Source organism: Lissotriton helveticus, chromosome 8, assembly GCF_964261635.1.
Source record: "Lissotriton helveticus chromosome 8, aLisHel1.1, whole genome shotgun sequence".
In the NCBI taxonomy this organism is placed as follows: domain Eukaryota; kingdom Metazoa; phylum Chordata; class Amphibia; order Caudata; family Salamandridae; genus Lissotriton; species Lissotriton helveticus.
The window spans coordinates 330,768,907-330,782,830 of NC_136069.1; the positions used below are offsets into that span (position 1 = coordinate 330,768,907).

The 13,924-nt window shown below is 46.8% G+C and overlaps 1 protein-coding gene across 2 annotated transcripts in view; it reads left to right on the forward strand.

Annotated features, from left to right (window-relative positions):
* The window catches only part of NUP58 (nucleoporin 58), a 429,593-nt gene that overhangs the window by 209,027 nt on the left and 206,642 nt on the right, over positions 1 to 13,924 (forward strand). For both annotated transcript variants that reach the window (XM_078657110.1, XM_078657109.1), the window contains exons 10-11: positions 9,390 to 9,469; positions 9,622 to 9,740. In XM_078657110.1, coding sequence (XP_078513236.1) covers positions 9,390 to 9,469; positions 9,622 to 9,740 — 199 coding nt within the window. The remainder of the gene's footprint in view (positions 1 to 9,389; positions 9,470 to 9,621; positions 9,741 to 13,924) is intronic.

Here is a 13,924-nt window from a genome sequence, read left to right on the forward strand (position 1 = left end):
CCCGCAGTGCAACTCAAAGTTCCCGCATACAGATAAGCATCCTGTGTGCAACAAATGTTTATCACCAATGAAGACGATTGCCTAGCTTGTGCCCTGTTCCGGTCCAAAAAGACGATCTGGAATCGGCGGACGGTGAGGCAAGAGATCGGCACTGGAGCCCGAGAATATCTTCGGCGAGGAAGAACTAGTTGACGCCGAAGACTCTGATCAAGAAGAGGATCAAGACTCCGAGCACGACTCTGAATATTATATCGACGAGGAAGAACAAATCGTCGAGGTCGAGGAATACGACCAAGACATCGTAGCTGTCGAAGACTACTCCGATGACAACGGGGGGCGAACCGTGAGTACACCGCCCCACACAGACACTACACCAATATCAGAGACTCAGGTCGAGGCATTGCCAACAGGCCTTAGCCAAGATCTAAATACTGTTTCTATAGCCCCGCAATACTGCCCGGCTAAGAATATACAAAAAGAGCCTTCTGAGACACGTAATCCAAGACCGGTTCAATCGAAACCGAAAGTCATCGACACGACAGTCTTCGGGCGGAACATCGTCGATCCGAAGGTGATAAACACAAAGGGCGCCGAGCCGAAGGCCAGCGTTCCATATAAACCTTCGAAGCCAAGGGCCATCGACTCGAACAAATCAAGTTCGACAGCCGAAAAGGGACAACAGGCTGTCTACGAAGGCAAAAGGGCTACGCCCAAGGCAGTCGTCGAACCGAAAGCGAAACCGAAAGTAGACCAACCGAGAACGGTTGAGCCGAAGCCCATCGATCCTAAGAAGGGCATCGAGCCAAAGCCACAGGCTCCGAGGACACCTCTACAGCCGAACAAGTCAGGACACCCAATAAAGGTTATCGAACCGACAAAACCGATCGGTCCGAAAAAAGTGGTGCAACCTGTGAAATACGTCGGACCGACAAAACCTGTCGGACAGACACTGAAACCTCAAAAGCAGATCCAGGCACCGAAACTGGTCGACCCGAAAAAAGGCATCGATCCGAAGAAGGTCAAACCTAAAACAACGGCGCCAAGGCAAAAGACTGTGGAAGAGGAGATCATCCATCCAGACCCCTCTACAGAAGATCAGTCTAAACTATATATTGACCCAAATACTGGGAAAGTGACTGTTTACACAAGGAAGAAAAGACCAGTGCCTGCTGAAGACTTTTCTAAGATTCCACTCAAAAAGAAAAGAGACTGTGCAACCTCTCCTATTCTTTTCGAGCCTATCTCTCCAGCTATGCCTACTACTCCATATGCACCATACTCACCTACACGCTCTGACTACAACCCAGATGTAGATCGACACAGATGTGGATTTTGGATATCCACAAAACCCATATGTAGACCCCAACTCACAGCCATGGGGGGATGACCCAGACCCTGATGGGGCTCAACCCATTACAGACACAACTGCATACCCAGCTAAGCCATCACCTACAGAAGACACAGTGGCATTCAACTAATTAATAGATAGAGCAGAAATGCATTCAGATCCTATAGAGGAAGATTTTCTGTTTGATACGCTTGCAACATCAGAAAAAAGTGTTGAAACACTTCCCATGTTAAAAGGGGTCCTAAAGCACGCAAATGACATATTCAAAGACACTGCTAGAGCACGTGTCATCAACCCTAGAATTGAGAAAAAGTATAGGGCTGCACCAGTAGACCCTACTTGCATCAGGGGACAACTGCCTCTAGACTCATTGGTGGTCTCCAACGCACGAAAGCATACTAATTCCCAAACTACTGGAGAGGCTCCTCCTCCTGATAAGGAGTCGAAGATTTTAGAAGCATCAGGAAAGAGAGTAGCTGCTCAAGCAGCAAACTCATGGAGAATAGCCAATACTCAAGCCTTGTTGGCTAGATATGACAGAGCACACTATGACAGTTTAGAAGCACTTCTCCAACACTTACCTGAGCCTTTCAAGGAGCAGGCCGACTAACTTATACAGGAGGGAAAGCTCATTACCAATGCCTCCATTAAGTGTGCTCTAGACGCGGCAGATACCGCTGCCAGATCTATCAACACAAGCGTACTGCTTAGGAGACACGCATGGCTTCGCATATCTGGATTTAAAAGTGAGGTCCAGTCCACAATCCTTAACCAGCCAATTAATCCAGATTTTTTGTTTGGTCCAGCAGTTGACTCAATTCTGGACAAAATGAAAAAGGACACAGACTGCAAAGTCAATGGGAGCTCTTCAGTCCCAACAACACAGAGGCTCCTTTCGTCGCTCCAACTACAGAGGAGGAGCGCGAGGTAACACATCGCAGCAATCCTCCACATATAAAAGTAATACGCAATCCACATACAATAAAAACACAAATCGGGTGGATACCGAGGAAATAATAACAAGGGCAGAGGTCGTGGAGGCAATGCCAATAGATCCTCCACTAATACCAAACAGTGACTTCTTGGCACTACCCCCAGACCATACAACACCGGTCGGGGGAAGACTACAACAGTTCCTACCAGTCTGGCTAAACATCACTACAGACAAGTGGGTCAGGCAAATTATCCAACATGGCTATTGCCTAGAACTCACATCAACACCACCCAACATACCACCCGTACACCGTCCAATGTCAAAGGAAAATATAACATTATTGCAGCAAGAGGTCATCAGTATGCTGCAAAAGGGTGCCATAGAACCAGTCCCATTCAAACATCAAGGAACGGGAGTATACTCACTATACTTCCTCATTCCCAAAAAGGACGGTTCTCTCAGACCAATATTGGACCTCGGGCCCCTCAACCAGTATATTTTATCAGGGCGTTTTCACATGCTCACTCTGCAACAAGTCTTACCACTGCTGCGGCAGGGAGACTTCCTAGCAACTCTAGACCTCAAAGACGCATACTTTCATATACCAATACACCCTGCTCACAGAAAGTATCTCAGGTTTACAATTAAAGGACAACACTACCAGTTCAAAGTCCTACCATTCGGTGTAACAGCTCCACGGGTGTTCACCAAATGCCTAGCGACCGTGGCGGTGCATCTCAGGAGACAACACATTCATGTGTACCCATATCCGGACGATTGGCTAATACCAGCGCCATCGGCCCAGCAATGTGCCAGCCACATGTCAAAGACCAATCATCTCCTACACAGTCTAGGTTTCTCGCTGAATTACCCAAAGTCACACCTACAACCCTCCCACGTAAAACAGTACCTGGGAGCGACAGTAGATGCACTAGCAGCAAAGGCATATCCAAACGCAGCACGGATCAACGGAATGCAAACGTTAATCCAAAGGTTCAAACCTCAACACTCATTGCCAGCTCGAGTGTTTATGCAACTAATCGGCATGATGGCCTCGTGCATATTCATAGTCCCTCATGCCAGACTACACATGCGTCCGCTACAGGAGTGCCTAGCACGGCAGTGGAACCAGGCTCAGGGACAATTAAAAGACCTAGTGTTGGTGACCAGTCGGGCATACAACTCTCTGCATTGGTGGAATCCACAAAACCTTTGCAAAGGACGACTGCTCCAGGAGCCTGTCCCACAAATAGTGATGACGGCGGATGCATCCCTGCTAGGCTGGGGAGCCCATGTCCTGCATTACACAGTCCAGGGTCTATGGACTATACGACAAAAGAAGATGCGCATCAACCTACTAGAGTTGATGGATGGTCTTTCTAGCACTAAAAGCGTTAAAAAAACACTTATGCAACAAGACTGTGTTGATCCGGGCGGACAACATGACAGCTATGTATTCTATTAAAAAACAGGGAGGAACACATTCCCCACAGCTATCACATCTAGCTCGGAGTGTGTGGAAATGGGCCATTCAGAGGAACATGTTTTCATGGCAGAACACCTCCCAGGCAAGGACAATCAAATAGCCGACCTGCTCAGCAGGCACAGTCAACAGATGCACGAATGGGAGATTCACCCCAATGTGCTCCAACCATTCTTCCCGCAGTGGGGACAACCGGAGATAGATCTGTTTGCCACAAGCGAAAACGCAAAATGCCAGTTCTTTGCCGCCAGGTTCCCACATCCGCAGTCGCAGGGCAATGCTATATGGATGAACTGGTCAGGCAAATTTGCGTACGCTTTTCCCCCAGCTCCATTAATACCGCTGGTGGCACGCAAAATGCGCCAACATTCGCTGACGCTAATCCTAGTTGCTCCCACATGGGCGAGGCAACCATGGTACACAACGTTTCTAGAACTGTCAGTGGTGCCTCATCAAAGACTGCGACTCACACCCAGTCTTCTAACTCAGAGCCATGGAGAAATCCATCAGCCAGATCCGCAACAGATGAACCTGGCGATCTGGCTCCTGAAATCCTAGAGTTTGGATACCTGAGCTTGCCTCCAGACTGCATGAATATTATCAAAGAGGCAAGAAAACCCACTACCAGGGCATGTTATGCAGCAAAGTGGAAACGTTTCGATATAAACCCATTAGATACTTCTACACAGAACATCATTTGCTATCTCTTGCACCTACAACGTTGCAATTTAGCCTACTCATCCATCAGGATACATTTAGCTGCGTTAGGGACCACCTTTTGAGCCACTACACTCATGCGAAATACAATTTCTTACTTGGAAGGTGGCTTTCCTTATTGCCATTACTTCACTTAGGAGAGTTAGTGAGCTGCAAGCCCTAACTATTCAAGAGCCATTCATTCAAGTACATGCGAATAGAGTAGTTCTCAGAACAAACCCTAAATTCATGACAAAAGTGGTATCCCATATTTATATAAATCAAACAATAGAACTGCTGGTGTTCTTTCAAAATCCACAGACAGTAGCTGAAAGGGCCTTGCATACTCTAGATGTCAAGAGAGCTCTGCTATACTATATAGATAGAACTAAGGCATTTCGAAAGACAAAACAGTTGTTTGTTGCTTTCTCACCGCAACACAAAGGTAACCCTATTTCAAAATCCGGTATAGCCAGATGGATCGTTAAGTGCATTCAGATATGTTATTTAAAGGCAAAACGCACCTTAACAGTTCCCCCTAGGGCGCATTCTACACGCAAACTAGGGGCATCCATGGCTTTCCTAGGAAATATTCCTTTACACGAAATTTGTAGAGCAGCCACATGGTCAACCATACATACATTTACCAAACACTATTGTGTAGATGCACATTCCAAACTGCTGTAGGACAGGCTGTTCTCAAAACTCTTTTTCAGACTGCTGCAGCTGGCACAGGCAACCACTGCTAGGGGAGTTACTGCTATACATTCTATGCACAGATAAGAATTCAGCAGCCCACATGCCTCGAACGGAATATGCTACTTACCAGTATGCATCTGTTCTTGGCATGTAGGGCTGCTGACATTCATATCGCCCACCCGGTGCCTGTCGCAGCTGTAGCATTCACTCTTTGCATGGACATCTCTTACTGTACTATACTCCATCTCTGCCACAATGGCGAAAAATAATCTGAGGATGTAGAGGATGCCCATGCGCACTGTAGTCCATGGGAGGAGCCACCTATCTCGTTATACTTCGAAGACTCTTCCAGGACAACAATGTGCAATCATCCGGACCCAACACTAGGCGTCGATCTATGCACAGATATGAATGTCAGCAGTTCTACATGCCAAGAACAGATGCATACTGGTAAGTAGCATATTCCATCCATATCCCAATACACCCTGCTCACTGCAAATACCTCGGGTTCGTTGTAGCAGGCCAGCACCATCAGTTCAAGGTGCTCCTATTCGGAGTAACTACAGCACCCAGAGTTTTCACCAAGTGCCTGGCAGTAGTCGCAGCTCATCTTAGAAGACAACACATTCACGTCTTCCCATATTATGACGACTGGCTCATAAAAGCCAGCTCGCAAAAAAGCTGTGTATGTTACACTCGCAAAACAGTGCAATTGCTCCATGATCCAAATCCCACCTACGTCCATCCAACACACAGGTGTATCTGGGCGCCACAATAAATACACAAAAGGCTTTGGCCTACCACAATCCGGCCAGAATCCGCAACATGCAAACTTTACTCTGTCACTTTCAGCCTCAACGCTCATTGCCAGCTCGAGTGTTCATGCAGTTACTAGGGATGATGGCATCTTGTATTCTAATAGTCCCTTGCGCAAGACTCAAGATGCGTTCCCTTCAGGAGTGCTTATCACGTCAGTGGAACCAGGCTCAGGGTTTCTTATCAGATCTAGTGTTGGTGGACGGTCGCACCCATCGCTCTCTGCAGTGGTGGAATACACAAAAACTTTCAAAAGGGCGGCCCTTCATAGACCCGGTTCTGCAGATAGTGCTAACAGCAAATGCATCGCTCACTGATTGGGAAGGGAGATCATCTCCAGACGCATTCAATTCATGGCATATGGAGCCTGCAGCAAAAGCAGCTTCACATAAGTCATCTAGAGCTGCTAGTGAATTTTCTAGCGCTTAAAGTGTTTCAAGTTCATCTAGTAGGCAAAGCTCTCCTGTTTTGTACCGACAACATAACAGCAATGTACTACATACAAACCAGGGGGGGCATCTCTCCAGCTGTCACAACTAGCACAGACCATCTGGAGATGGGCCAAACGTCACAAAATATTTCTCCTTGCAGAACACCTCCCAGGAGTAAACAACCGGGTTGCAGATCTGCTCAGTCGTCAAAGTCAACAGATCCACGAATGGGAACTCCACCTTCAAGTTCTCCTCCCATTCTTCCAAAGGTGGGGTATTCCGGACACAGATATGTTCGCCACAATCCTAAACGCAAAATGCCCAAGCTTCGCATTCAAACATCGCCACCCATTGTCCAAGGGCAATGCACTATGGATGAATAGTTAGGGATATTTGCCTACGCTTTTCCGCCTCTCCCACTCATTCCATTAATGGTTCTGAAGCTCAGACAGGCGTCCCTGACATTAATCCTAGTTGCTCCCTCATGGGCCTGACAACCCTGATTCACAACCCTGTTGGAGCTCTCAATAGTTCTTCACCAAAAACTACACCTCACTCCCAATCTTCTCACTCAGAGCCATGGAGAGATAAGACCTCCAAAACCCAGTCATCTCAACCTTGTGATCTGGCACCTGAAATCTTAGAATTTGGCTCCCTTAGTCTTCGGCCAAACTGCATGAATATTATCAAAGAGGCTAGACGTCCTAACACAAGGGCATGCTATGCAGCAAAGTGGAAGCGATTTGTGATATACTGCAATAATAATCGGATGGATCCACTGGACGCTTCTGTTCAAAATGTAATTTGCTATTTACTACATCTGCAGTGTTCTAATTTAGCGTACTCTTCCATTCTGACATCTTGCTGCAATAGCTGCATATCTACTGAACAGACAACATCTGTCTCTTTTTAGCGTGCCTGTCATTAAAGCATTTATGGAGGAACTTAAAAGAATCATTCCTCCAAGACTTCCACCTTCTCCAGTGTGGAATCTCAACATTGTCCTCACCAGTCCAATGGGTCCACCCTTTGAGCCATTGCATAGATGTGAAATACAATTTCTCTCTTGGAAGGTAGCTTTCCTCATAGCTATCACATCTGAGGAAAGTGGGTGAGCTTCTGGCACTAACCATAGAAGAACCATTCTTACAAATAACACCAAAACAAAGTGGTTTTCCAGACCGACCCTAAATTTCTACCAAAGGTAATTTCTGACTTTCATACCAACCAATCTGTTGAGTTGACTGTGTTCTTCCCTCAACCAGATTCTGTGGCAGAACGTGCGTTACACACTTGAGAATTGAAAGAGCAATTCTTTATAGAAAGGACGAAACCTTTCCGCAAAACAAAACCACTATTTGTTGCTTTTGCTCCACCACATAAAGGCAATCCTATATCAAAAAGAGGCATTGCAAGGTGGATAGTCAAGTGCATTCAAATATGCTATGCAAAAGCGAAAAGAACACTAATAATTCCCCCAGTAGCACACTCCACACGCAAACTAGGGGCTTCTATGGCCTTCTTAGGAAATATACCCATAGACGATATCTGCAAAGCTGCAAAATGGTCTACACCTCACACATTCACAAAACGCTAGTGTGTAGATGTGTTAGCAAGACAGCAAGCTAGTGTGGGCCAAGCAGTTTTACATACACTATTTCAGACAACTGCAACAGCTATCGGTTAGCCACCGCTTTGGGAGATAACTGCTTTATAGTCTATACACAGGATGTGATCTACAGCTCACATGCCTCGAACAGAAAATGCACTTACCCCGTATGCATCTGTTCTTTGCATGTAGAGCTGTAGATTCATATGCGCCCACCCGCCTCCCTGTGAGAACCTATACCTGCTGCAGTTGCATCTTACTTAGATACATATATACATGGACATCACTTACTATTCTTACTAACTCCATTATCACCCTCTGCGGCAAACAATCTAACAATGGAGTCGATGCCCATGCGCACTATCACCGAAAGGAGGAGTCACCTACCTCGTGACTGGAAAAGACTTCTTCTAACCAAAACCAAGTGAAAACATCCCGACCCTAAACCAGATACCAGGCTATGCATAGCATGTGACTCTACAGCTCTACATTCCAAGAACCGATACATACTGGGTAAGTAGCATTTTCCTTATTTTGTCAATTATTTTTCAAATTGCTCTAGTGTACATCACAAATCCTGGGCAACTTTACAATCACCCACAAGTGGGGAAAAAGGAGACAAATTTGGCCTGAATATCTTTAGTGATAACTTTTTTTTATCAAAACTTAAACATGAATAGCCCCAAATACAAAAGAAAAAGACTCTTCACTTGGGGTGAACATTCAACACTTAAGAGGTGAAAAGGGGAACATAAAAATGCCTTTGCAGTGTTGACTGGTGTACATTTAACACCATTTGTGGTGTTTTCTCTTCTTTTCCAAAAGAGAACATTTTATAGTGCCATAGAGTAGTTGTTTCCTCTCGATTGGGATATTTTTAGGAAACTAGCATAGGTGAGTATATTCAGCCTTTATATATTAAATGAGAATACCCATGATCGTATACAAGTGTTACTGGTAAATTACTTTCTTACTCTATCACTGGTTGGATTTGTGAAAGGAACATTTGGCAGATTAAATCTTTCAGATGCAGTTTTCATACCTGCCACTAAGTGGTGGTAAGTTCATGAGTTGGTCATTAGAAATGAACGGTGACTAATACAGTCAACTTTAAGGTAACTGAGGTGTGGTGCCACCCTGCCTCACGGCAGGGTTTAGTGAGGCAGGGTTTAATGCAGGCAGTATAAACCAGTATTTGCTTTTAGGTTATTTAATCCAGATGTTTCAGCTTGGAGGACTGTTACTTCCTTTTTGTCCAACACATTGACCAACTTACCCAAGGAAACTGATGATCCAGCATTACAATTATCTTATTTGTTTTAAAAATTAAACAAATAGCCTTTTGTCTTCAGTTACAAATGTCTTCTTTTTAGGAACTAAAAAATGCTGAAATAGCTGTCCGGACACAGAAAACACCCCCAGGTCTTCAACATGAAAATACAGCCCCAGCTGAGTAAGTTATAATTTGCATCTTGTCTTGTAATCTGTGGGGATTTTGTCTCAATCCTTGAACACTTGCCTCTGGGGTGAAAGATGCAGAATTGGGAGTGGAAGGCAAACAAAGTGTGTGATTTGTTTAATGTTTTTCTTTTTGTGTCTGTCCAGTTACTTTAGAACATTGGTAGAGCAGTTTGAAGTGCAGTTACAACAATACAGGCAGCAAATTGAGGAGCTTGAAAATCATCTTGCCACTCAAGCAAATAATTCACATCTAACCCCTCAAGGTATAGTATGCATGCTTGAAAGATATGTTTTCTATGCTATGTGTTTGAAATTACTGTTTCCATTTCTATAATGATTTACATATTTTTTATAAGTGCTTTGTTTTAGACAAACCCATATAAACTGATTGTGCATTTGTTCTCCATGGGCTAAAATCATGCTCCCCTTGTTTTTAAATGTATTGTTTTGCACAAAAATTTACCTATCTGGGTACATGTCATTTGATCCTTGTAGAGCTACAGTGAAAACATTTGCAGTGTTTGTAGAGAAGAATTGTCAGTTAAGGATTTGAAACCATAATGATTCTATTTTGGTTCAAACCCTAGTTTGTTTTCTCGCTCAAATCACTACTAAACATTTAACGTGTGAGAGTTATTTTATACCAACATCGCATTGTAGAAACTCTTTAGATCGCAGGAATTTTGAATTTTCCTAATATCACAATGTTGCTTTGGAATTAAACTCTAAGTGAAATCGGATGATGCCCAAAATTGGGGTAAATGTACAAAATCAGTAGTGTAATTGTATTGGAACTTTCATAGAATCCCATGCTTTGTATCATTCCCCGTCGTCAGCTTGTGAGCCTTGGTAAATAGAAAATACAATACCAGTATGTACAAAGGAGAAAGTAAGGCCTAGGCCTCATCTCATATTGTAGCATATCCACCTCTTTTTGTAAAAGAGACTGTAAGAACTGGGACCACCAGTTCTCCAGGGGGGTAGCATGGCTCGAGCAGGAAGGCAGCCAGGGGCTTGCGTGTAAAGCAGCTACCTACCACACACATCCAATGAGACACGAAGTGGGACGCAATAATGGAGACCACACCAGTAGTTGTGTTTGAAAATCAAGATCTTTTATATAGGCTTTAGATCAGAGCAGATAAAGCATCAGCAAATCATTAGCATTTAATTTAAGCATTTCATCAGGCAGTTGCAGTAAGACTTATCATTAAAATAATAACCAGCTCATCTAAGCAGTGAAACATTAAATAACACCGCCTGTCGCACCATACTCTTCGGCAGGCAAAGAGGGTACTTTCATAAACCTGGAGGATCCTGCAAGAAGCGACCATAGCATGGCATTACAGTACCACATTAAACCTCTCATGGACGCTTTCTAAATTGCACTTCATAGAAAGTGATGAAACATTTCAGCAAGTACTTTCAGTACAACGGAGAACTTTAAAGAACACAGCCTGTAGTAACCAACCACAAGCTTTTCTTCTTGTGAATACAGATCGTTTTGCGACCCAGAATCTGATCATCAGAATACCATTAGAATGAATCAATAAATGTCGCAGTTTGATCCCTTCAGGACCTATAGAAGCCCACCCCTGCAAGAAATTCAGTACAGGGAAAAGGTCATCCTTCCATTGGCAGGCTTGTAAATATGGTATAAACAGAAGCCTTACAGGCCGGAAACTGGCAATATGGCAATTCAACATAAGGGTAAGTGTCTGACCCCCAAGCCTCCAAACTCTCGAGGCACATTCAGGGGGGGGGGCAACGGGGCCCAGTCACAGTTCACCCCGGGGGAGGGGCGACCTCGGGCCTTACCCGGCCTACCGCCCTCCTCCCCGGGGGTTACCTTGTACTTTCGGCCCTCCGGGGCCCTTGCGCAGTCACCAGGCGAAGGAGAGGGGTTCCAATTCTCCCGTAGGCCTCACTCGGCCCAGCGCGGTGCTCAGGGGAAGATGCAGGCACCGGTGCTGGGGCAAGGCGGATCCCTGGTGTGGGGGCAAACCGGAGGGGGCTCCCAGGCTCCACGGCCCCCTCCGCGACGAGCCTGGGCTTCCCCGAGTGAAGGCAGAGGCACGGGGACGGCAGCCAATCGCTGCGTGGATCAGGCGGGGGCGCGGCCGATGACGCGGCTCGCGTCCCCCGTCACGTGATGAGGGGAGGCTGACTTCGGGCCTAGCGCGGCCTGGTGAGCTCGGTGCGGTGGCCCACCCCTGTCACACGGGGGCTGCCGAGGGGGACATGATAACGGCGCTGGCTCCGCTGGGGCTCTGGGCACCGCGTAGTGACGGCAATGACGGCAGAAGGCAGGGAGCGTCCCGGGAATGTGGCACGCGCGGCACTGGAGCCGCGATCCCCAGGGTGGGGGGGGGGGGGGTGTCTCTTCAGGCGCCTCAGTAGGGCGCGAACTGCTCCGGGCCGCAGCGGTGAGTTGGCCTGGTAATTAGCGCTTCAGGACACAGCGCGGTGACAGCGGGCAGCGCTTCTCACTTCACAGCGTCAATTACTTCACAGCGCTTTTCAGAGGCACAGTTTAAAGCGCTGATGAGGGGAACAGGTTGCAGCGCTTCCCAAGGGATTTAACAGGGAATGCAGGCAAGACAAGTTCAGAGCATTCCAGTCAGAGGGGAAGCAGGCAGGACAGGGAATCCTAGATGAGGGCAGTGAGCGCGCAGGGCAGCACAGTCCAGTACCTGGTTGGTCACCCCAGCTGTCTCTGATCAAAGAAAAGTAGATTTCTTGGCGCTTGGATGGTTCTGCGCCCTTGGATGCTGGTTACTTGAAGTTGCTGAGGAGAGGGGGGGGGGGGGTTTAGTTGAAGGCTTGAAGAGTTTCTCTTCAGTCACTGCAGATGGTCCCTGGGGTTCCCTGCGCTGGGCCAGATCAGGGGGCTAGTCTAGGACACCTCACCCAGCTTAAGAGGCAGCACCTAAATCCTGTCACTCCCAGTAGCATAGGTTCCTATCTAGGCCCTCCCGCCTAAAACTCCTGCGTGGGTTCCCCAGGCCAGTGATGCCCCAACTGACTAGAAAAAGTTCCCTCCCTTGCTTATATATGCCCAGGTCAGGTGACCACTCTCTAAGGCTGCAAAAATCAGCTCCGCCTTTCTTCTGGAAGGTTCCAGGAGCTTCCCCACTCTACCTATGGACAGGGGCTGGGTGGCTGGTATTGCAACATTGTATGGGGATCCAGCCTGCTGCTGGCATCTAGGGTGCTACACTAAAAGACCACGCTGCTGTAGCAGGGGCCAGCGGCAGCCATGTTGGAAGTAGAAAGCACCTGCACCCTGACACAGATTAGCTATGAAAAGGTGCCCGAAGACCTAAGGGCCAACAAAAAGTAGGTGGAAAAATGAGGCAAGGGCAAAAAATCACAGGGAAAGCCCCCCCTAGGGCTGACAGGTCTAACAGAGACCAAAAACTTGCAACAACCAATCAGATTAGCCACCCTCCTGAGAGAGCCTCAGTCTCTCAGATTTTCTACCGCACGTTGTGCTAAGGGAGCCTCCACTGAGCTCTGCTCAGTTTTCACTTCAACTTTGGTTTTCTACATCTAATCTCTCTTCAGGATGTCAGAGAAGAAAGCTTTATTCAAGGTCTGTGCTACCTGTTCAAAGAAAAGGCTTTATATTGAAGATAAACATAAGGACTGCATTTATTGCTTATACCCGGATCAAAAGGCCACTGATTGTAAAATCTGCAGGACCTTCTCTTTTATTTTTTTTTATTTTTTTTTAAATTTTATTTATTGCACAAAGATGGTAATTTCAATGAACACAGCTCTTGGCCTACAACCCCCCTGGGCCGGCCGCGTCTCAGGTATTACAGTACACCGCACTTCACCTTTTACACAGCCTGGTGGCCAACAACCCGGGGGTCTGGCGGCGTGAAATAGTACCAGCGGTCACAGAATCTAGGATTGTTCATTAGTACTAACAGCCGATATTCGTGTGCAGTTTAACTTTTTTTTTTCTCTCTCATATAACACAGAACTCCCCCCCATTAAACTACCCACCCCCTTACCCTTGCCCAAAGCCTCAAAGAAATTCCCCGCCCCGCATCACGTTGCCCCGTCTGCAATAGCCCTCCCCGCTCCCGGCTCCACCTCTGCTTAAGTCTGGAAGGTCGTTGATAGCTAAGCCCTGATGGAGGTCTGGTCCCCCTTCCTATCGTCCGGGCAGCATTTAGAGGTAACCTCGTGAGGTGTGTCACGTTTCTAGTAGACCCCCGCAGGTGCACCCCTCGCTTCAGTCATCACCTCCACCCCCCCTGCCAGCTCGTCTAGCCCCGCCCACCTCACACCTCGCCTACGCCAGGGACCTGGGCAGTGTCACACAGAGTGTCTTTCGTCAATTTGTGTAAAGAGTCGTCCGTGGAACTCGCATAGTCAGCTTGCTGTCCCTGCATGTATGTATTGTACAGGGCCCAGAAGTTTTTTGGGCGGCTTT